The 22,168-nt window shown below is 44.5% G+C and overlaps 1 protein-coding gene across 4 annotated transcripts in view; it reads left to right on the top strand.

Annotated features, from left to right (window-relative positions):
* Window positions 1-22,168, top strand: part of FGF12 (fibroblast growth factor 12) — a 229,259-nt gene that overhangs the window by 90,778 nt on the left and 116,313 nt on the right. Inside the window, exon 1 of one of the 4 annotated variants that reach the window (XM_027883979.1) lies at window positions 13,590-13,741. The exons of 2 other annotated variants lie outside the window; for them this stretch is intronic. In XM_027883979.1, the coding sequence (XP_027739780.1) occupies window positions 13,645-13,741 (97 nt within the window). In that variant the 5' untranslated portion in view covers window positions 13,590-13,644. Of the gene's footprint in view, window positions 1-13,589; window positions 13,752-22,168 lie in introns of those variants that run through there. One more of the 4 variants, XM_027883984.1, reaches the window with a different exon arrangement.

Genomic DNA, 22,168 nt, shown 5'->3' with positions numbered 1-22,168 from the left:
AGGGGATGGGGTGGCAATAATAAGTACAGTGAGATGAACTGACTTGACCGAAGTCATTGCTTGGCCCTGGCAAAGATGAAATGGGGAGTTTCTGCTCTCTGTTCTTCTATTTGTCCTGTTAGTTTTGCAGTGAGTCTTTTTATGAAGCCACAGCTGTGTGTGGGAGCGGCTGGGGTATCAATTTGCTGTTGGTCAGGAGTCTGTCATCTGAGGGATGCACTGGCCTGATCCCCAGGGTCTTACACCTGATGACTACTTGCTGGGGTTGCTGATCCTCTGGGAGATAGGACAGAATGATGAGAGACCAAGAAAAGCCCCTGCTCAGTGCTGGAATTGTGACAAATGTAATCAATTTGGTCCCAGCTTTTAGCCCTCCTTTCAGGTTGTCTTCTCACATACACTTCTTTGATGTGGCATAGACCATGCAAATGTACCTGCAGGGACTGTGGGCAGACTGCAGAGGAAATGCTGGGTCCTTCAGGGGAAAGATCTGGGAGTAGGAAGATGCATGTGTGGGGGCATATAGAAGCACAGAGAAGTGATTTAAATGCATAACTTGGACATACAGTGGGTGGAAAAGACATGGACAGTGTGGGAGGCCTACATGAGCATGGGAGTGGAATAAGGAGCTGAGAGCACTGAGGAAGACGAATGAAGGGGGAACTTCTAATGTTGCTTAAGACCTTTGTATTGCTTAAAAATGTAGTTAAACATGCTGTGCTTTCTTTGTGGAAAAAAGTACCCAGTGTGGCATTTCCTGCTCTGCCTTAGTGATTTTCAGGATTGGGAAGTCTGCTGGGAGGACATAAAGTATACCAGCAGTTAGGGACAGGCCATAGCAGTCTTCTTTATAGGGCTTGTGGTGAAGCTGGAGAGCATCCAAACTGGAAAAGCACAAGGATCAGAAGTGCCCATGACAATCCCACAGCGACAAGCCTCTCTATGATGTTCATGTGTCTACAAATTACCTACTGGAAATGTATTGCAAAGTCCTCCATACTGCAAATTCCTTCTCGAGTTTTTCTCAATCTTCACGGTTTCCTCTTTGTCACAAATGTGACATGAAAACCAAAAAAAAAAAAAAAAAAAAAAGAAGATTCTACTGCCAGTGGGACTGGGCAGCTAATGTGCTGCCACTGCTTTTCTGAGTTCCTATGACTTACTGTTGCCTTGTTTATCCTCTTTCGTGGTTGTATTCCGATGGTGGTGATTGATGCATCTGATCCTACATGGAATTGCAGCAGTGAAATTCAAGCATAGATCCTGACAGACCAGGACACCTTCCTGTGTCCCAGTGCACGGTGCTCTCCTTGCTCTCAGCTCTGTGTGCCCAGGCCCTTTACTTCCCTGCTTCTTGAGTTAGAAATAGTGTAGGAGTGTCTTGGGTGGTGTGTTGGAGGACTCTTAGGTGTTGCTTTTGAAAACCTGATTTCACCAGTGCTGATTGTACTTATGTTCAGTGCAAGCAAGGTATAATCTTTGTAAATATTTTGCTGGTTGATCAGACAATATAAATATTCACATATGGCTTAGTGTCCTGTGGCTGTGCTTGAGTATTCCTCTCTAATATCTATAATTTACCTTTTATGGATAAGACAAAGAAACCTGGTTTGTTTTTTCCTCTGTTTCTGCATTTGCTGAAGTTTCTGTGATGAATCCTCTACTGTGCTCACCCTTAACCTGAGGAGGCAGTTCTGGGAATGTAAATTGTGCTCCCCGATGCTTTAAGACTGCTCAGCAAAGAAATGCACCTTTCCTGCCCCACCTCACCTGGCAGATGGTTGACACATCTTACAACATCTTGCTGGAGGTATGTTTCTGCCCTGCAGATCATTCACAGCACCTTGTCCAAGAAGGCGATGTGACTGTTTTAGGGTTGGTTTGGGGCTTTGTTTTTGAGGTTAGAAAAGGTGAGTTAGAGCAATCAAATTTCTTTGGATGCTATGTGAAGCGTGAATAGGGAGGACAGTTAAATGGAAGAATGTCCTTTGCTGAGGAAACACTTTAGTGAATGAATTTCTCACTTGTTTGGTGTTTCAGGCAAGTGGTGGGTCTTGCTGAGAGCACTCCCATGAGAGCTTCTCTCCTACTCATCCACAGCTTGTGCCCTTTGGGTCGATACTTCTCTGTCTAACACGCTGTCTGGCAAGGGAAGCTCTTACCTCGGCAAGGGATGCCCCAACCTCCCAGAGAAGGTCAGGAAACACAGTTTCTAAATTATAGTCTGATGAATATAAAAATAATCAAACTCGTGGCTTTTCTTTATTAGTAATGGGAAAAAAACCCAACCCTAAGCTATCTGGAAAGATCCAGATAGGCACACTGCTTTGCAGAATAGCCATGAGTGCCTCCTGGGGACTGTGATAGGGGCTGTACTGGCATAACACTGTGTCTGCACAGTGGGTAGAGCTCATTGCTTATAAGCTACGTGTCCCTGAAGAAAAGGGTTTCAGTAAGAAAGTCCTGTTTTGGCAAAGGACTGGTGGGGTGCAGAGAGAGAAATGCAGAGCCCTGAAGTGTGCTGGGAAGACAGGTGTGGGTCTGACTCCCACCCAGAGCAGGGAGGAAGAACTGGGTAAATCCTCCTCACTCAGCCTGGAGGCACCTTTCACTCCTGTCCCCCTGCTCCCTTGGATGAGCTGCAGACTCTGCAAGTCTCCAACTCACTGGCTTTTCCCTGCTGCTTCATTGCTCCCAGTCTGTAGAAAGGGAAGACAGCACAGTGTTGGGGAGGAAAGAAAGGCACTGCATATCTATTATTTATGGGAATGTTGTTCATTTGGATGGTAAAATGCTGCTAGGATTAAACATTAGAGGAAAGATGTGCTTGTTACTCAGTGTTGCCCCACTAACTGTCAAAGGACAGTCCTCTGTTTTAGCACTTTTATAATCTGTCTTTAAGCCTTGAGACTAAGAGCTGATGTTTCTTACTCTCTACTTCATCTCCACTTAATCCACAGTGGTGTTGTGTTATAGAGACAGATCTTCACTGGGTTGAATATAGCCTGGAGAGCATTATTGGGGCGGGAGGGGAGGAAGAAACCTCTGAAAAAAATTCACCAGTAAAAAGACGTATGGAGGCAGTGTCAATTAACAGAAAAATATGAGAGCAGTTAATCGGGGCCATAATAAAGTGTCCAACTATCCCAGTAGTCTTTCTCCATCCACATTAAACACATAGAAAAAAGGTAAGAAAACAGCAATATAATGTGTCCCCCAAATACTCTCCCAGCTGCTAGCTATTTTCAGCTTAGAAAAAATTCTGATTCAGTCATGGTACAATGTACTTAGAATTTCTCAGTGGATTTCTCTTCTGTGTACTTGACCAGACTCCCCTTGAGTTCAGGTACATTTTTAGCATCATAGTGTCCTGTGGAAAGGATTTGCTCAGACCTGTAACATGAAGAAGCCCCTCTTTTCCTTTGTTTTGAAGTCGGTTCCTGCTAGCCCAGGTTGGTGCTTTCTTGAGACCAGTACTGAACAAGGTAGTGAATAACAGTCCCCATCCTCCTCTCATGATCCTTGTCATTGCATGGACCTCAAGCATACTCCTGCTAAGCTGCCTCTCTTCAGTGTGAAGTGGTTTTGATCTTCTCTCTCTAAACCATTCCTAGTTCTAGTAAATGTATATTGCAATGAGCAGAGCACAACAGCACACACTTGCCTCAGGCAAAGCACTGCCTTTCTTTACACCCAGGGCTCAAAAACAGTGGGGTCAGTTCAGCTGGAGAGACAGTAGTTGTCATGTGGAGTGCAGAAAAGAAAGCAGGCTGGTGAATAGGCTGTTGTGGCCAAGTTATGAGTTCTGTAGCTGCCAGTCCCTACAAGCCTGTGATTTAAGTGGTATCTGATGCTATGTGTGGACACAGCCTCAGTCAGCCGATTAGCCACGTCAGGAGATGAGGATGGCCATGCTGAAAACCGTGTGTGACGAAGCGTGGGGGATCACCTTGAGACACAGTTTCATCTTTTGGATGCTTTGAGCTCTGTTCTGCCTGATGAGCCGTGGTGGAAGTTGGCTGCCCATGGAGCAGAGTGGAGGAGCCGGTTCCATTCTGACAAGAGATGCTGCCCCTTGCAGCCAGAGGAGAGGAACCAGGACACCCGGGGTACAACTGAGCTCCTTCCATAGAATATCCTGAGTTGGAAGGGACCCAAAAGGATTATCAAAGTCCAACTCCTTTGTAGTACTCATCTGCATAGTGAGAGGAGCTGCAGCTTAAACCCCACTGATTGTATTGACAAGATCTCCACGGAGTGTGGGGAAAGCCAGGGAGGGTTGCTCAATCTGACATTTAGGCTGTGGGTGCCACCGCACCTCCCTCTGCCTTGTTGCCTGTCCGTACAGTGGAGACGATGCTGCCTTCTTTGCAAAGTCCCTGTGGGACTAATGCAGGACCTGTATGGGGCCATCGAAGGACTGTAAGTTTCAAAGCAGTTTAATATTACTCTGTACACTGGAACTGGGGGAAGAGGTTAGGATTTTAGGTATTTAGCAGAAGATGCACCATGAGAATTTAGGAGTACAGTTGAAATTCCTCATTTGTGCTTTAAGAGGCATTTGAGACTCCCAGCCATTCACTAAGCTCCCATTAAAAGCACATGCATTATAAATTTCTCACGTAAAAGTATTTAAGGTTCAGTAGGAGTGCAGCTTGCCAGAGAGAATATATTGGCTGCCTGTTAAGAGAAACAGATGAAGACAATTGCTTTTTAAGGGTTAAGTGTGATATGTAAGCCAAGGCCTGAAGGGTTATCAAGTGCCAGCTAGCAGCTGGGATAGCTCAGTGATGGATAACAAGTGCCCTGTCCTTCCATCCTTCCAAAGAGAGCCTTGCTCAGTGAAGGTTTCTAACACTGAATCAGCAACAGCACTGATTTTAAAGGGCTCAGTTAGCACCTTCTGTACACTAAATGTTAATAGTGATGTCTCAGGAGGTAGATTTCAGAGAAAAAAGTTTTTTTTCACTGTTGCTTGGGGCTTGCTTATCCTCTCTACATTACCTGCAGCAGTGTGCTAACGCATAGGCAAAGTGGGCTGTGACCTCAATCAGCTAGTTAATTTTAAGCCCGTGCTTAAGTGATTTGCTAAAACTGTGCTTATTCAGAGAAGAAAAACAGATTGCATTTTCATTGCTCAAGCTAGGTGAATTGTAACATCTAAGTGATTTTAATGATGAAAGGGTAAATTATGCTTTGAAACGATTATTTACATTTCCATTAAGAATATTAGTAGAAGTCAGGATGTCTCATGATTGATAGTCATGTTCATACTTTGATAATAGCCCCTTCAAAGTTACCTGAAACACTGTATTGTGCATTTACTTTTTTATCTCTGTATTTTTAAGATAAGCTGAGCTCATTAAACCAAAGTATTTTTATGTCTTGTGTCAATAGAAAATGTTATTTTAATTGTTCAGAAAGAATCAGTAACAGAAATATGGGAAAGAGAGGGAAGAGACTGTTTCCCTTTCATGATCAGTACATTCTTCATCCTTTTGCTTTTTGATGACTAAACTGTTCTGTATTTGCAATTGAAAACTGTTGATTGGAAACTCTTGTGAGAGAAACACAAATGAGGCTTGATTTTGAAAAATACATTCGTGATTGTTTGCCTAATTTGTGTGTGCAATTAGTGTGATTGCCACTGGAAATGGCCATCTGAGAACAGACTATTGGAGATTTATCTCTTCTTCTGATCTGTTTTCTCTCTTCTCCTTAAGATGCCAACTTCTATGGTATCTAAAAATTACCCATGGCAGTTTAATTTGGTAATATGTTTATTGATCTCCTTTCATCTTTTACCTCTCCACTTTCAGGTGTTTGTAAAAAGGCTGAGGATGATTATTCCCTTCTGCTTCCTTCTCAAGTCCACTTGACATAATGTAAGAGAGGTTCTTTCATCTAAGCTGTTAATCTTGCAATTCAGAAAGTTAGATCCCACTGGCATCTCTATAAGATCCTTAAATGGCCAGAGTAATATTTAAGGAGTTTCCAGGCATGCACAAAGGATTACAGCTCTCATCTGTCAAGTCTCTTACTCCCTCCCTCCCGAGGAGGAGACCTCTGCTCGCAGGGGACATTTATTGGTGACAATAAATTGGTGTTTTGTTTTAAACATGATGAATTAAAAAGGTAAGATAGATGAATGTCTAGAGTATTCTCTTCAGGGAGGCTGAGATACCTGGTACAGGTTAGCAGTTTGAAGGGCACGTCACCTCAAGGCATCATTGAGCTGACTTAGGGTTGGTTTTGTGGGAGCATGGTATCAATGTCACAGTTCCTCAGTGGGTTCACTGCTAAGTAAGAGAAAGCAATGAGCTGGTGCTCCCATCATACCCTTATTCCCTCCCTAGGCTGATGCTAGAACTGGGATATAAGCCAGAGCAGGAAACTAACCTATTATTCTTATCATTGGTATTTTAAAAATGAATCATTTTTAATCAAATCAGCCTTACCCAAGTCATCCTGTGGCCACACAAGCGCTGCTGCTGTCGTGAGGGAAACAGCAGGAAAGGTGTAGCAGAAGGCAGGGAGAGGAATGGGTAGAACTGACCCTGTAAGCAGCTACCCACACAAATCTGGGCTTGAAGCCATGGGGTACTGCCCCTCTCCTGGTGACATTCACATCATGTTCATTGTTCCTGAAATTTTCTCCCTCCTGAGACACAACTAAGTCATGTTTAAAGATGAGATGTACCTTCTAGTTTGGGATGTGACTCAGACCTATAGTTGCAGAGGTGGGAGAGCCATGGTAGTGCTGCAGAAGACAAATACCCCCTGGCTCATTAATGATGGAATGGAGAGCAGACACTGCCTGATTGTTATTGGCTGTGGTCTTTCATTAAGAGTAAATTCAATTTTCCCAGTATCGACAGCTGCCTGATGGAGGGGTTGTGCTACGTGGCAGGCACTGAACTGCCAAGAACAAACACCCAGATATAGCCACCTGTCAAGAATGATACCAGTGGTGTATTTCCTTCTTTTCTTCTGTGCTCTCTCTCTCCTTGTTGAGAAGAAACACCTTCTAAGGATGAGATGGTAAGTATACCAACCCTGGCCTGTCTGCTAGCTAGAAAATGCTGGAACATTAATGTACTTTAAGTGGGGAAGATGTTTTTTGTTTGTCCTTGCTTGTTCCTGGCCTGGTTTGAGACTGATTTAGTTATGGAATGTAACTTTTTTTCCAAAAAGTCCCCCAAACGAAACAAAACCTATGTGTTTTTTCCTGTCCAGTCTTTCTGATTCTTCCCAAAGCATGAACTTTGGAAAGAAACAAGCAAAATGTGTTTTGCCAAGGAGCATCATTTTCTGTGGGCCCCAGCACTGCTCTTTACCCTGCTCTGTCCAACCAAGGGCCCTCTCCATAGGCAGAACTCACTCAAGCATCTTCCCTCCTCATTCTGAGAGCTGCTCCAGGCCCTTCCAAACATATAATTATAGGCATGAAAAAAAAAATAAACTTGTTCTTATTCAGCACCTGATAAAATGGTGACTCAGGCATTTTCAATTTCCATTGGAAATGCAAGTTCTCGCGCATTTGGAGTGCTCACCAGCACGCCTCCTGAATCTTAAAAGGGGTCTGTTCCTGCCCATTGGAAGGGCAAAATGGTTAGAAATGCAAAATGCCAGGCGGAGGCTTTACCAAATATTCTTGTTTGGCCACATGGTAAAGCAAACCAAGGTCACTTACCTCTCTCTGCACTTACCCTTGCAATGTAGTTATCCCAGCAAGACCCCAATCTATGCCTAGTGGGAGGCTGTGGAGATTTTATCTTCATATGTATACATTCCTGACAGTAACAATAAATATCCTGCCACCAACATCAGGTAGCCTGCAATGGGTTTTGTCAGGCAGACCCCTGCTAAGGGGATCCATATTCTACCAGCTGTGCAGGAGAGCAAAGCAGCTTGGTGCATGCAGGGAAACAGCAAAAGCAGCAAAAGTACTCATGGTCCCTTGCTCTACCCACTAGACAGCACTTGTGCAGCACCATTGCCTTGGCGGGAGGGGGCACAGCCTGGGCATAGAGGTCTGAAGGGCATCTACACTCCTGGGTGACCTTCTGTGCAGTTGTGCCCTAACACTGCAATGCCACATTTCGTAAAGCCACATAAAGCACAAGAGCAGGAAGAAGTCTTCGAGAAGGCAATTCCTGGCTTGTCCCCGAAGATGGCTTCATCGAGGTTTCTGGAGGATTTACTGAAGCCAAACCTGAGGGGCTTCATATAGGACTGCCCAAGTGCAGCTATATGACCTTTTGATGCGTTGGCAGTCAAGTAAAACACAGGGGAATGAGCGAGAGGATTGAACCAGGCCAACCTGGGAACTAGGAGCTCTCTGGCCACTGGGGCTGCATGTTCAGCCCAGCATTTGATACAAATGGTGGAGCAAAGGCACCTGATCAGGTTTAGGATGGCCCTTGTGAAAAGGGTGACGACACACTGTTCCTAAAATAAAGATGTTTCTGTGCTGTGTCAGGAGATCGCTCATATACAGGCTGGAAGGAAGCAAGGAATTTGCTGAAAGGCATAAATATTTCTAACCACCTTCAGTTGAGTTATTTTTATGCTCAGGGCAGGCAGTACTATGAATCCCATCCCATTAGGGCTGGAAAAGTGTTACCCGGGAAGATGGGTGCTCTGGAGCATGAGTGCCCTCTTCCTCCTGCCCACATACCCTGTGCCTTGTAAAAAAAAATCCCTGGGCTGTGGCAAGACTAAATGGATAACAGGAGCAGCACCTGAAACAGCTGTGCCCTATCTCTGGCAGGTTTTGTGAGGGAGGGCTTGAAAATCTTCTTGGTAAGCTGGGTAGATGCAGCATGTTTGCTTTTGGTTTAGAATTCATTCATTAAATGATGTTTTGTTGTATTCCTCTAGAGCAGCCAGAGTTGTAGGATATATATTTATATAGAAGAGGTCCTGGGTTAAGAAAAGATGGAACAGATGTACAGGTATATGATTTTGCCCTTGCTTCTACCTGAAGGTCCCCCAGGACTTGACTCAGTGCTCCCTATGGATCCCTTCCAACTCGAAATATTCTACAATTCTACAGCTTTTCTGTCTTATACCCCTTCTGGTCATGAAGTTTTTTTTATGTTCTCGTATAATTCAGGAAACAAATGCATTCATGAGGCAAAACCAAGTCCATGCCTGCTTCTCCTTTGTCTTGTACCCAACCTATGCCCAAATCCAGGACATCCTGGCAGCTTTTCATAGGAATATACTGAACCAAACACAAATTAATGGCTCATCCCTCTTCTCTGAGCATTTACACTTGCATCAATTGCTGATGTAGCTTAGTAAACAGGACCCCTCATGGGAAGAACTGTAACATCTCTGAACATGAGCCAAAATCCTTTAATCATAAAGAGATAATCCACTAAGTAATTTGAGCCCAGCAGTCTGCAGGGCATGGGGGAATGCTTTCTGGCTTTGTTCCCACAGATTCAAAAAGTTCTCTAGAAACTGCTGTCCTAGTGAAAGAAGCAGAGGGGAGAGCCAGGAGAAGAATACATTTAGATTCATGTTGCATTTTTTTTTCACCTGTGATAACATAACTTGCTAAGTGGGATGCAGAGCATTTTGTTTTGGTGTTTGTTTTTTTTTTTTCTTTTCAGTCTGTTGGAGAAAAGATGACATTTCTTATAGAAAGAAGGATCTTTCCACAGGATATTTTCTACATCTGATTCCCCTCTGGCAAAATGTGGGTGCATTATTACTGATGGGAAAAGCCTTTCCCTAAATATTTGAGGATGTAGAAGCAGTGATGCTTTACAAATAATACTCTTTCATGAAAAAGCAGGTGACCATGTGTCTATTTGTTCATGTGTTCCCACCACCTGTAGTGCCTGGAGTGAGCTCTCACTGGCTGTGTCATAAGTCTGGCAGTATTAGCAGAAATGCCTCCCTGGCTCAGGCAGGGTGGGATATGTTTCGAAAGGAAAGGAGTCCAGGGTATCCAACATGTTGTCCAGTACAGGTTAATGGCTTGTAAGTGAATCCTCTCTGTGGCTCCTGTGACATGGAGCTGCAATAACTCCATCACTTTGTCTCTGCTGATCAAACAAGAATATCCTCTTTACTTCTGGGATGTTGGATGGGGCTGACTCTGTGATCCAGCAGCAGCTGGGCACTCCCTGGTCTACAGATATCTCAGGTGGCATATGGGCCTGCTCCACACAGCAGTTCAAAGGAGGTTTCTGCCTTTTGCAGGGACTAGAAAGTAATTTGTGACATTTGTGACTAGAAATTTGTGACTAGAGGGTGATCAGTGACAGCCTCCTTGGAGGCTTAGTCCCTGAGACCTAACCAGTCCCTCACAATGCAGAGCTGGGACCTCCAGTTTAGGGCTCTCTGTCACCTTTGTCCTGTCCTTGGGTGAGTTACCTTTGCGAGTAACATCTCACAGTGATGCTGCCTCTTGGAGTGTACATTGGCAATCACCGGACTCATACCTCTCCCCGTCTTCCTTCTAGTAGTCTTTCTTTTTCCCCATAAGGATGTTTGCAGTCAATCTGGGGACATTAAGAGCAGTGGTTTGCATATTTTGCTTTAATCTAGCTAGGTCCAGCAGTAATAGCAGTGTTGATGTGTTCATCTCATAAGCACGTACTCAGAGCAGCCAATGTGCTGGTATAAATTATGCTGCAGTTCAAGCATTTTGGGACTTTTCTGCAATTTTTGTTACCAAAATAAATAGATCACAGTTAGATGTGCCTACCAATAGCTCAAATACACCCTCAGTTTAGTTTAGTAACATTCCATCTCAACACATCCTCCATGGGACTTTCCAGTTAAACTTATATCCCATAAGAAGCACCAGGATTACTCCTGTCTTGGACTATAGTTAGTATTCTTCCAGTTAATGTGATCATCCCTAGAATAGAAAAATTTTGAGCACCCAGCTATTTTCAGCCAAGCCCCTGACGTGCCTAGCTTCTACCATTTGAAGGGAATGTCAGATATTTTCACATGACAAAAAAGCATGGCTGAATTCTTTTCTATAAAATATTCTTAACTTTGTCGTTACTGTTTCTTTATTGGATTTCAATTTGTACTTATTTGTGAAACTAGCAGGAGATAAAAATCTGCTAGGTAGTTTTTAAAACTATAACCTAGTTTAAGTGCATGTATATGCATTTTCCTTTAATGATAACCCTCAGCACACTTGAAAATTAGTGATACAGATTGATAGCTACACCTGGAGGCATCCAGCCTTAAAACATCAGCCCATGTTTTCCATCTTTTATTTACTTCTTGGTTTTTGTCTGTACTGTAATATACATGAAATGAAACAAAATAAGGGACCGAAAAGAGCATTTTTATGTAATTTTTAATACCTGTTAAAGCACTTTGCGTGCTTATCAGAATGAATCACTTGTTCAAGATTCTGTGCTCTTTCTGCTTTTTATGACACTGTGAAATATCTACATAATGGGTTTAGGGAACCAAAGTATGCACAATAGAGGGAACAGAGATGCAGATGGGAAATATTTGTGGTGAATTCCTGTGATGGTCAGGAAAGAGGAGCCCATCAAGCCAGTTTTGAAGAATGTCCTCTTGGAGCCAGACTGAACGTGAATGTGTCCTGGTACATTTCCACAGCGGAGCAGAAAATCCTGCAGCGAGGCAGACTGATCAAACCCTGCCAACATCTCACTCAGCCCATGCAGGAGCAGCCTCCACACCTCCCGCCTGCAAACTGGGTCTGAGCAGGGTGGGAGTAGCTGCAGCTTTCAAACATTCCTTGCCATATGTCACAGTGCTGCTTGTGCTCGCCAGCCTGACCTGCAGCCGTGCACGACACAAACAAAACCTGTGTCCAAATAATCCGTGCCGGACGGAACACGAGTTCCTTTTCTCTCTGCTCTCCAGAGCATTCGCTGCGCTTTTTCAGCTGTAGTTTCTAGTTTTTCATCCCCTGCAAGTCATGAGTGCCTTCTAAAGGCTGGGAAAAAACCCACCACACCATCCACCTTCTGCCTGCTGTCTGCGTGTGTCTGCCGGAACCACACAGGTCTCCTGTGAGCATTAAGGCCAATGTCACCCACATCATTACCCAGCTGAGAGGCAGCTGCTGGCAAGGGCAGCTGCTTTCTGCAGAAGCAGGGAAAGGCTGAGGCTTTTCAGTGCACAGATGCTTTCCACGAACGTATGCTTAATTAAGAGGCAAACTCACCACCTGCTCTGCAGCGTGGGTATCCAGGTTCCTTTCAGACAGGTATTTGCTTTGCCGGGCACTTATGCTTTCAAAGGGGGCTGGAAGTTGTGTTTGTGCAGCTGCGCCTCAAACCCCAGGCATCAGGTGCTGTTAGCAAGCAGAGCTGCCAGCTTCATTAAGGTAATTGTGCCCAAGGCCTTTCCTTCCTTTTCCTGGTTTAATGAGGAGGCAAAGCATCCCCTTGGATGACTCCCGTGGCTGCTCAGCCACATGGCCGCAGGGAGCTGCATGTGGGTGGGAACTGGAGTGGTTTTGCCCTCTGCCCCCACAGCTGCTGGGGCTGGGGAGGGTGCTGCTGCCACCACCTACAAATCCCAGCACTGGGAGGGGAAGGTGAGCTCCTAAGGGCATGTTTTACAGATGAAACAAGTATCTTGGCTTCTAAAGATGCAAAGAAGTTCATCACTCCCTTTTGAACAGTTGCCCCCGCTAGAATGCTGTGCAGGTTTGGAACCCATTGTCAGCCCTTCCCTAAGCCTCAGACTCTCACTCAGCAGCCAAATCCCCAGCAGAGCTGGCAGTGCTGCAGCAACCTGGGCAGGGATAAATGGGCCATGCACTCTGCGACGTTGTGGCAGGGACAGATTAACCCTCTTTTGCAGAACTAGTGCAGTGATGGCAGCTGGTGGGTGGCTGAAAGCCCCTTCTCCCTGTGGGGGATAGCCTGAAAATGGGTACTTGGCTTGGGGAGCTCCAAATACCCATGCTGAAACAGAAGTCATTTAATATATCTGCTAAGCTTGGCCTGTTTTCTTTCTCTCCACTATTCTCTCTGCACCGGTTGCAGAAATGCCTTTTCCACAGGGAAATGCATTTTCTGAGCCCAGTTTGTGATGCATGTGACATCTTCAATGAAAATGAACAGTTCTCCTGCAGCATTTTAGGGTTTCTGGGTCCCAAGGGGAGAAAATGCGCAGGGATTTCAACCCACAGCCCCAAAATCTCTACCAGCTCTGCAGAGAACACCTGCAGAAATGCAAAATGCACATCTGTGCTCCAATCACGGAGCCATGTTCTTGTGCCCAGCAGGTTTCTAGCCTTTTCATTCATTAAAGATGATTCAGGATGAGGACAATTAATTATTTATTAAGAGTCATTTTGAATTTTCACTAGCTGCAAGAAGGTACCTGTGAGACCACAGGAAAACAAGCATGACTATGAGACAGGATCTTTTGTTCCTTGCTAGCACACTGGGTCAAAGCCCACCCAAGAGCCTGCCAGACTGGCAGCTCCTGCCAGGCCAGTACCCCAGTCCCCAAAAGAGAAGGCAGGCACTGGGGAGTGGGGGGACTGAAGCACCGTTCCAGCCTGCCATGAGCTCACAGAGGCAATGACAGCAGAGCATGAACCTCCAGGGACCCCCAGAGCCTGCTTGGGTTGCTGCGCTGTGTTGCAAAAAACAAAGCTATCCCGGATCCATGTTTTTCCAGCTGTGCAGACACACAGAGGAACCAGGGGCTTGTCGCTCTGCAGGACACATTTTTCCCTGCTGTGAGGCAGAAACCACCAGCTCAGGTACTGTAAGGTGAGAGGAGGAGTGGGAAGCCCAGAGCCAGCTTATATTAACTGATGTGATGAAGACACCTCTTTATATATACCTGAATGAGTTTTAGGTAAGCTGGTTTTTGTGCTGCCTGCAGTCCAGCTGCTGAGGGTGATGCCAACCCATGAGGCCATGCTGAGCTGCAGGCTGCGTGCCAGGGCTGTCACGCAGGAGCTCGTGGCACTGTGTCTACCTGTGTCAACAACAGCATGAGAAATGTCACTGGGGCTCAGCTTGCAGCCCCTCTGTAAGTCTGAGGTGAGTCCTCAGATTTCTGCTTAAGTAGGGGCAGCATTTGAACCTCTTCTGCTTTTAGTGGAGTATCATGTGCCTGAGCCAGCGCCCTGCTCAAGCAGAAGTTGCTGCACTTGTACTAGCTGTGTTCTTTTTGAGTCCATTTTCCAAATCCAGTTAATCTTATAGGTGGACTGTGCCCAGGGTTGAGCTGCAGGTACATAGGAGGCTGTTCTGGCTATTGTGACACCTTGCTCAAGGTAAAATCCACTGGAACAATTGCAAAGAGGAGAGCTTGATGTTGGCCCACTGAGACTTTGCAGCATCCTGCGAGTACTTATTATTTGCTATCATCAATGACACTGCAAAGGCCGTTTTCCAGGGTGGGAAACACCTAATTGTATAAGCAGGCTATGCTGGGAAGGAAAATAGATCCCAGGAGAGAAAGTGTTGATGCATTAGAAATAATAGGCTCTATCAGTGTGATTTTGTTGGGGAAGGTAATCTCAAAGATTTATTTAAATAGGGCAGAGATGTGAGTGACTGCTACATTCTCACTTTGTAATACGCTTGCCAGTCAGAGAGCAGATAGCACTCAAAGCATTGCTTTTTACAACATAAGTTCATTTAAACCAAGGCTCTGCAGTACTTGTTCTGTGGTGAGTTAAAGCAATACCCAACACCTTCCTCTGAGTAGTAGAAATGGGTAGTCAGACAGGAACAGCTGCATTTGTAGCTTTTTCTATTCATTTTCTGCAAATTTTAAAGATCATCTGAAGAGCAAATATTGAATAGATCTGTTTTCTGAGGGACCCCCCCCAAAAAATCCACACAAAACAACTGAAAAAATTTACCCCGTGATCTATTCTTAGTTTTTGCTGCAGATTCAGGATGTGGGACCAAGAGAACCGTGGAAATGTGAGCAACTAGCCAGTACAGCACAAACCCGTTTTATTCAGTTAAAATGGAATATAGTGCTTGATATTAATGCTGCAGTGGAAAGCTGTATGCACCCTCTTTCCTAGGTTAATTTCCTATTTTATAGGACAGATTACAAATGTTGGGCTTGCATGACTGGCAGAGCAAGAACCGCTCAAGGCAACATAAACAAACAGCTATGAATAACAGATTGAGCGGGGACTTTCACAACTTGCAGACAAATGAACAAGCAGTACAGCTGAGGCCAAGCTAGTTAGCTAATGTTTTTCTTTGTCGTCTGTGCACCTACATTACCCTGCATGTTGGAATATCTGGAGCAGTTGCAGTAGTACATCTGTGTGAGTAGTGTCCCTTATCACTTGGCAATGAAGTACAGAAAGTAATGTTTCACCCAGACTTTGCCAGAGGTATATTCAGACAGCTGAAATACAGAACCTAAGCTTCTCAGTTCTCTTTGTATAGGATGACTATGCTAAAACAAGTGGTTAAGGGGCACAAGCTGCCTCCCTTGTAAACTTCTTGTGTGAAGCAAGTGCAGCTGACTCCTGCTTCTGAGAGTCCTGGCTTGCAGTGACCAGGACCAGGTAGGAGGGAAGGAGTCTGTAAGAAACTGTTGTGTACGCCTTACATGGTGAAAGAAGCACTAATGCCATCTGATCTCTCTGGTTAGAGCCAAGGTATTTCATGATACCCTCTCTGAGGCTCTGGTCAGCTTCTGACTGGGCTGCCTATGGCTTGCTCCAAAGTCCTCATCTGCTTTGCGGTGCAGTCCCCTGGCTGGTCTGGCAGGGACGTTGCGGGGTGCTGCTCTGCACTGTTGCACAGGTGATTTGTTCTGCCCTGTTGCTGGTTGCATTTTCAGTGGGGAGTGAAGGTGACCTTTCGCGTGCACTTGGATCTCTGAAATCTGTAAAGCAGAGCAAGATCTGTGGAAGCAAGTAGGTATTTCTAGTGTCAGTTATGGACCTTTACATTTAGCAGTGAGCAATTCTAGCTTAGAATTTGCACTCAGATTTGCATGGTACAGAGCACAAAGGCTGCATGATGCAAAGGGGAAAGGGCTTTTAACTTGGTGCTGGGAGAACAACAGACCTTTGGGTTTGTGCAGAGCCAAAAAGTTTGGAGGGGAGGGGTAAGATTTGTCATATTTTGTCCAAAACTCCAACAGAAAAAAACCACACTTTGCTTCTTACTTGTTACAACTACTTCGAATAAAGCACCTTGAATAAAATAATAGGTAGGTGTTTGACTGGCAGAGAAATAAATGTTCCTTCCTTTCAGTTCTTCAAAGTTTTTTTCAGACTAGCATAGTAAAATATTACAATTTCAACAAATAGTCCAGTCAAACCACATGCAGATGTCTTTTGGTTTGTTTGGTTGGTTTTTTCGTTTGTTTTTAATGTGGAGATGATGAGACATCATTTCATTGACCTGTCTCCTGTAGCACGGGGCACCTGCACTTCTGTCGCAGAGCTGCCACAAGTGCAAAGGCTCAAGACCGCTTGTGGCGCGGAGGGGAAAGCCCTGCTAAGAACGACGCGGAGCTGTCACAGCTCACCGGGAGCAGGAAGGGGAGCCGTGGTACTGCTGGAGAAACTGCCCGTAGGAAAAGGGCTAGGATGGGTGTGGGCGCGGTCTGCTGAGGGATGCGGATGGGCGGTAGGACGCGCTGCTGTCGCCCGGGCGGGTGTGAGCGTGTCCCTGAGCACCAGGTGGCAGTGCTGCCGCGGGGACCGCAGGGACACCGCGCCTGCGGGCTGACGGGGCCCAGGCCCCTCCGCCCCCTCCTTTGAGGGCGCTGAGCATCGCCGTCCTTCCACCGATTTCCAAGCCGTGCGTATTTTCCAGGTTTGAGCCCAAACTACCTATTTTCTGTTCAGCAGAGAGCCCCACCTCGCAGGGCTTGAGCCCGACCAGTTGTACCTGGGCTGTGGCAGAGGTGCTGGTTTGCCGCACACAGCGCACCGGAGGCTGTGGATCTGCCCGTGGGTCCGTCCTTCAGCTCTCTCCTTCCTCTGAACGCCGCTGCTCAGAGGAGCATCTCCTGGTTACAAGCAGCGACATTGCCCTCCAGCTGAGCCTTCTAGAAGTCCCGGCCCCTCGTAAAATCTCCTGGGGCAGCTTTGCTGCCTGTGGGAACCTCAGCTCTTGCTCTGCAGGCAGCGGAGGAGTGCCCGGGTCAGCATCTGTGCAAGGTGAGCGCTGTCAAGCGCCCACTGTGGCTTGGGGAGGTGCTGCTGTGTGCAGATGTCTCGGTTTATTAATACACATCTTCCAGACCGTTGTAAAATTTTTTTCTCTGTGTTTATAGTAGTCTAGGGTTTGGGTTTATTTTTTTTTCTTTTTTTCCTTCCTTCCTTTCTTTCTTCCACACTTTTTTCTCCTTTCCTGCCTTTTTTCCTTTGCACCATTTCCCCCATCCTTCTTATTTCTTTCCCCTTATCCTCCCCCTTTTCCTCCCATATTTCTTCTTTTCCTTCTTCCTTTTTTCTTTTATTCCCTTTTTTAATTCTCTTTTCTTCTTTTTTCTCTTCTTTTTTTTTCTTCCATTATTTTCTTCCTTTTTCCTTCTTTTTTCTTCTTTTTATTCTTCTTTTCTTTTTTCTTCTTTTCTTCTTTTTTTTTTCCTTTTTTCTTCCATTTTTTCTTCCTTTTTTCTTCTTTTTTCCCCTTTTTAAATATTCTTTTCTTCTTTTTTCCTCTTTTTTCTTCCATTTTTCTTCCTTTTTTCTTCCTTTTTTCTTTTTTTTTTTTTTTTTTTTTTTTTTTTTTTTTTTTTTTTTTTTTTTTTTTTTTTTTTTTTTTTTTTTTTTTTTTTTTTTTTTTTTTTTTTTTTTTTTTTTTTTTTTTTTTTTTTTTTTTCTTTTCTTCTTTTTTCCTCTTTTTTCTTCCTTTTTTCTTCCTTTTTTCTTCCTTTTTTCTTCTTTTTTTTTCTTTTTTTTTCTTCTTTTTTCCTTTTATTGTTCCTTTTCCTTTTCTTTTCCCTTTTATTCATTTTTTCCTTTCCATCTTTGTTTTTCTCTTTTTTTTTGTTTTATTTTGTTTTGTTTCTCTTTTTATTCTTCCCCCCCCTCCCCCCTTCCTTGCCCCCCTTGCCTTTACCCTTGAGCTCCCGGTCCCGGGATGCTCCCGCTCGGCCACGGCTCAGCCGCCGCTGGGGGGCGCTGTGGCTCCGCCCGTGAGGGGGGAGCTGCTCCACACGCTTTGTAATTCCCGCCTGGCAATCCATGCCCCTTTTGCAGACGTTAAAAATGATGGGACTAAAGAAAGGAAGGGAGAGGGATGCTTCAGAAAGGGCGTGGCTTAAGAGAGGAATCGGCGCGGCGGTGTCCTTTCTGTGTGACATCATGGGGGACACGCCCCGTCTTGGCTGAGCGAAGTAGGTAGCGGGTTTTGTCGTAGTTTCCTTAAATCCCCTGTGGATTTGGTTGAGATGCCTCTTGCAGGTCAAAGAGCGCACACTGCTGCGCAGGGTACCAGACGGGTCTGTGCTGGGGATGCGCTGACAGTCTCTGGTGCAGTGGAGGTTCAGAGTAGATGGTCAGCCCCCAGGGGGACAGTGCTGTAACTCGATAAAAATAAAAACTTGGTTTTTTTCACCATGATTTCAGTGATGATTCTTGTTTTTTTGCTCAGTTTCAGCCGCAGTTCTGGTGTGGCCAGGTCACTTTGCACACCAGGCACTCTCCCTTTTCAGCTCCCATATCCGGCTGCCATCCCCCTCTGTTGCATGTCAGCCTGTGGATTCCTCATGCCCAGGGGTTGTCCACTGTCATTATAAAGGGGATTAATTGAGCCTCTTCCAATCTCAGTTGTAAATACATGATCCAAATTATTCCATATGGAAAAAGAAAAAAAATAGGCTTGCTCAGATCCTTGGAAAGAAACTGGGAAATCTTTGGCATAGGTGCAGCAGTGACCAGGATGCCCCCAAACAAAAACCAGCAGTGGACTAAGAGGCAAAATGAGGTATTTTCCCAATTTTAGGGGAAAAAAAAAATTCTAAACAAATCCACAATACAAATTAATAGTCTGGGGAGCTTTACTTTGTTCCAAGTCTTTATCTAATTGCATTTCAATTTTTTCCATGGGACAAATTCCAAGATACTTAGTAATTCCCCCTCAGCACCTCAAAGACAAGGGAAAGTTTGAAACATGTTGGGGTTTCCTCAAAGTTAACATTTTAAGGTTAAATAATGTAGAAAAGAAACAAAATTAATTTCGAGTAAAATAAAATAATTCTGCGAACTTGGTATTGTTTTCCAGTTTTTAAAAATTCATTGTAGAAAAAGAAGATGGCTCAGTGCAACGCTGTATTTTTCATATTTTCACTCTCTTCACGTACATAAAAACACATGCTGAACATTTTCTGAAATTGTACATGCTGAGAGTTGTAGTCCTACAATCCTGTGAGGTGCAGTTACTCTTGCCATGCTGCTGTAGTTGTTTTTGCAGGGTGGTAAAGGATCTTTCTGAATGGAAAACATCTCTGTGGAGCCCTGGTGTTTCCTAGGAACTGGATGGAAGCTGCAGGGCTGACCCCCATTCAGCACACTAGAAGGACAGACCTTCCCCGATGCCTGTAAGCAGTGTCTCTTACTAGTCAGAATTATTTTCTTGGTGCAGCTCTGGGGCCCACAAGGGTTTGGGTGAGGTTAGCAGGTCCCCACTACTCACCCGGTGGCACCTGCATCTTCTCCCCTGCTTCTGGGCTGCTGAGCTCCTATACCATGGCTCTGGGGATAGAAGGACTGTAGAACTGAAAAATTAAGCCCTGGCGAAGCAAGGTGACAACCTTGTCATTTATTGAAGTGTGAATATAGGAATCCTGCAAGCTGTAAACAGGCTGGAGGAGCTGGTAAGGAGGGGCAAGTGTGGCCAGGGGGGGCAAGGCTACTCTGCAGCATCAGTACCATTTGTGTTAAGATATGACAGGATCTCAGCTTGATGTGCAGAGGATTTGAGCTGGATGCCGAGGGGACATAGTCAAAGGTGTCAGCTGAAGAGTGTCAGCCCCTTCAGAAAGAGGGGTCCTTCCTGATAGATCCATCTGTGTGGGAATGGGGAAAGTGGGGGCTCATCCATCAGCAGTCCTGGTCAGCACTGAGTGAAAAATCTCACCCTGAAATCCATCTGACCCCTCAGGAAAGTATCTTTGCAAGCCTTCCTGTGGTGAAGGCTGCCAAATGCAGTATCACTGCCCTTATTTTACAGATGGGAGGAATCTGAAGTGTGGGGAGTACACACCTGCAGTCACGCTGTGGTCTGGTGGCAGATGTGGAAGTCAAATCGAAGTGGAGTTGATCAAGCTGATGCTTTGTTCTTGGTGTTGAGAGTGATCTGCAGTGTCTATGTCTCAAATGCTTTAGTGCTGTGCTTGTGAATCAGGCAGAAAGACTGCTTTAGAAGCAGGCAGTCTAGTTTTAGAGCTGGCATAATCATAATTCCTATGCTACTAGGAGCAGGGGGGGAGGAACAGATAAAAATCAGAAAATTAGAATTTATTACAATAAAAGCCAAAGTGCTAGAAGCCAGAACTGTCATTGTAATGTGAGCTCTATTTTGATAGTGTCCTATTACATTGTATAAGAGGTTGAACATGAGTAAGAATATCTTGGTTGGTAATTATCTGATTTGTGATATGTAGCTAATGTGTATTTGTTGTTCTGCTGTACATTATGCAGTAGCAATTCATTTCTAAACGACATTAACTGGCAATATAACAGTTCAATGCAGAAATTACAGGCATAAACATACGTTTTACTTATCTGAGTAATAGTTAAGTTGAGAGACCACAGTCCTGCTCAGGGGAGATCTGGGGTGGAGAGCTGAGGGTATGTCTGTCCCTAACTCACTCTGCCAGCAGAATTCCCTTTTCCCAGAGGATGCTGGGTGTTTTCAAATTATCCAGCAAGCAGAAAAGGCATGTGCAGACAGATGTTGGTACCAGCTGGCCAGGCGACCCCACATGTGGGAGCTGACAGCTTCCCTGTTCTGAAATGAGCTTGTGGAAAGTGATGTCTCTGCAGGCTGCACCAATCAATAGCAAAGATCTGCAGGAGTGGCTTTCAAATTAAATAAGCTTTGGAGCTGATGTCTGAATGATGGTAACAATATAAACACTTGACTGAATGCATTCCTGTCATTGCATCCCTAACAACACTTAGATAAGACCATTTGTATTTTATGGGATCTTATTTTCTTTCACTTTATTTAATGACACCGCTAAATAAAAACACTCAATAATTGTTTTTGCTTACTTCAATTCATCAATTAAATGTGTAAGGCTATTAGTATAGATATATTTTAAGATGATTCAGTTAGTAGAGGTTAAATCGAAAAGCCTTCTAATTGCACATCAAATGTCTCCCCATTCTTTGAGCATTAAAAAGAGATTTTTTTAAGGACTGGAAATATTGGTGCTACAGATTGGAGAAGAGGTCTCTTGGCTCATGTTATTGTGGGCTGTGTCACATCATCTTTTTCACAAACGTGCACAAAAAGCCTCTTTGGAACAGAGGGAGCAGAATGAGAGTAGATATGTGCCCACTAGTCCTGTTGGAAGTGTCTTACTCCTCTGATCACTAGAAACCATTTCTAATTTCTAGTCTAAATTTATTCTTGGCCAGTTTCTACCCATTTGCTCTTGTGCCAGCATTGTCCTTCAGCTTATCTGTCCTCTGACTGCTGTAATTTATGCCCTGTTTACATTTCTTTCTGCCTGGGCAATGAAGATCTATGAAACATGTCCATTCTGCTTTAGTTTGTAGCCAGTTTCACTTTCTTAATTGCTCTAGTGCCAGAGTTTCAAACAACACAAGGGACATCCTTTGTTTTAAAAAGAAAAGCCTTCATTCAAGCTGTACCATATTGTGGGAGTATTTTCCATTTGATTGAGGGTTTATGAGTGCTTCATTTTTTTTTTTGTTATTTTTATTTTCCCCGTAAAATCACAGAGTTGTGTCAAATTCAAGCTGACAGAGTCCATGTGAAATGGTTAAATAAATAAAAACAGAAAGAAGACTTTTCAGACCCTTCATTGTGCCGAGAGTTGAGAAAGAAAAATGAGACGATTGCAATAATTTCTTGAGCTATCCATGTGCAAATAATAAGGATGGGAGTAGCATGTAGCCTTTTCTAGAACAAATGCCTGGTGTCTGCCTCCTCACATCAACTGATTTTTTTCAAGGGGAACTTTGCAGGAGTCAGTCTGACATGTTTAACTG

This window comes from Empidonax traillii, unplaced genomic scaffold (genome assembly GCF_003031625.1).
Source record: "Empidonax traillii isolate 1590-97213 ecotype Southwest subspecies unplaced genomic scaffold, ASM303162v1 scaffold138:size3245559, whole genome shotgun sequence".
Taxonomy (NCBI): domain Eukaryota; kingdom Metazoa; phylum Chordata; class Aves; order Passeriformes; family Tyrannidae; genus Empidonax; species Empidonax traillii.
This window is presented reverse-complemented; position numbering and strand designations above follow the sequence as displayed.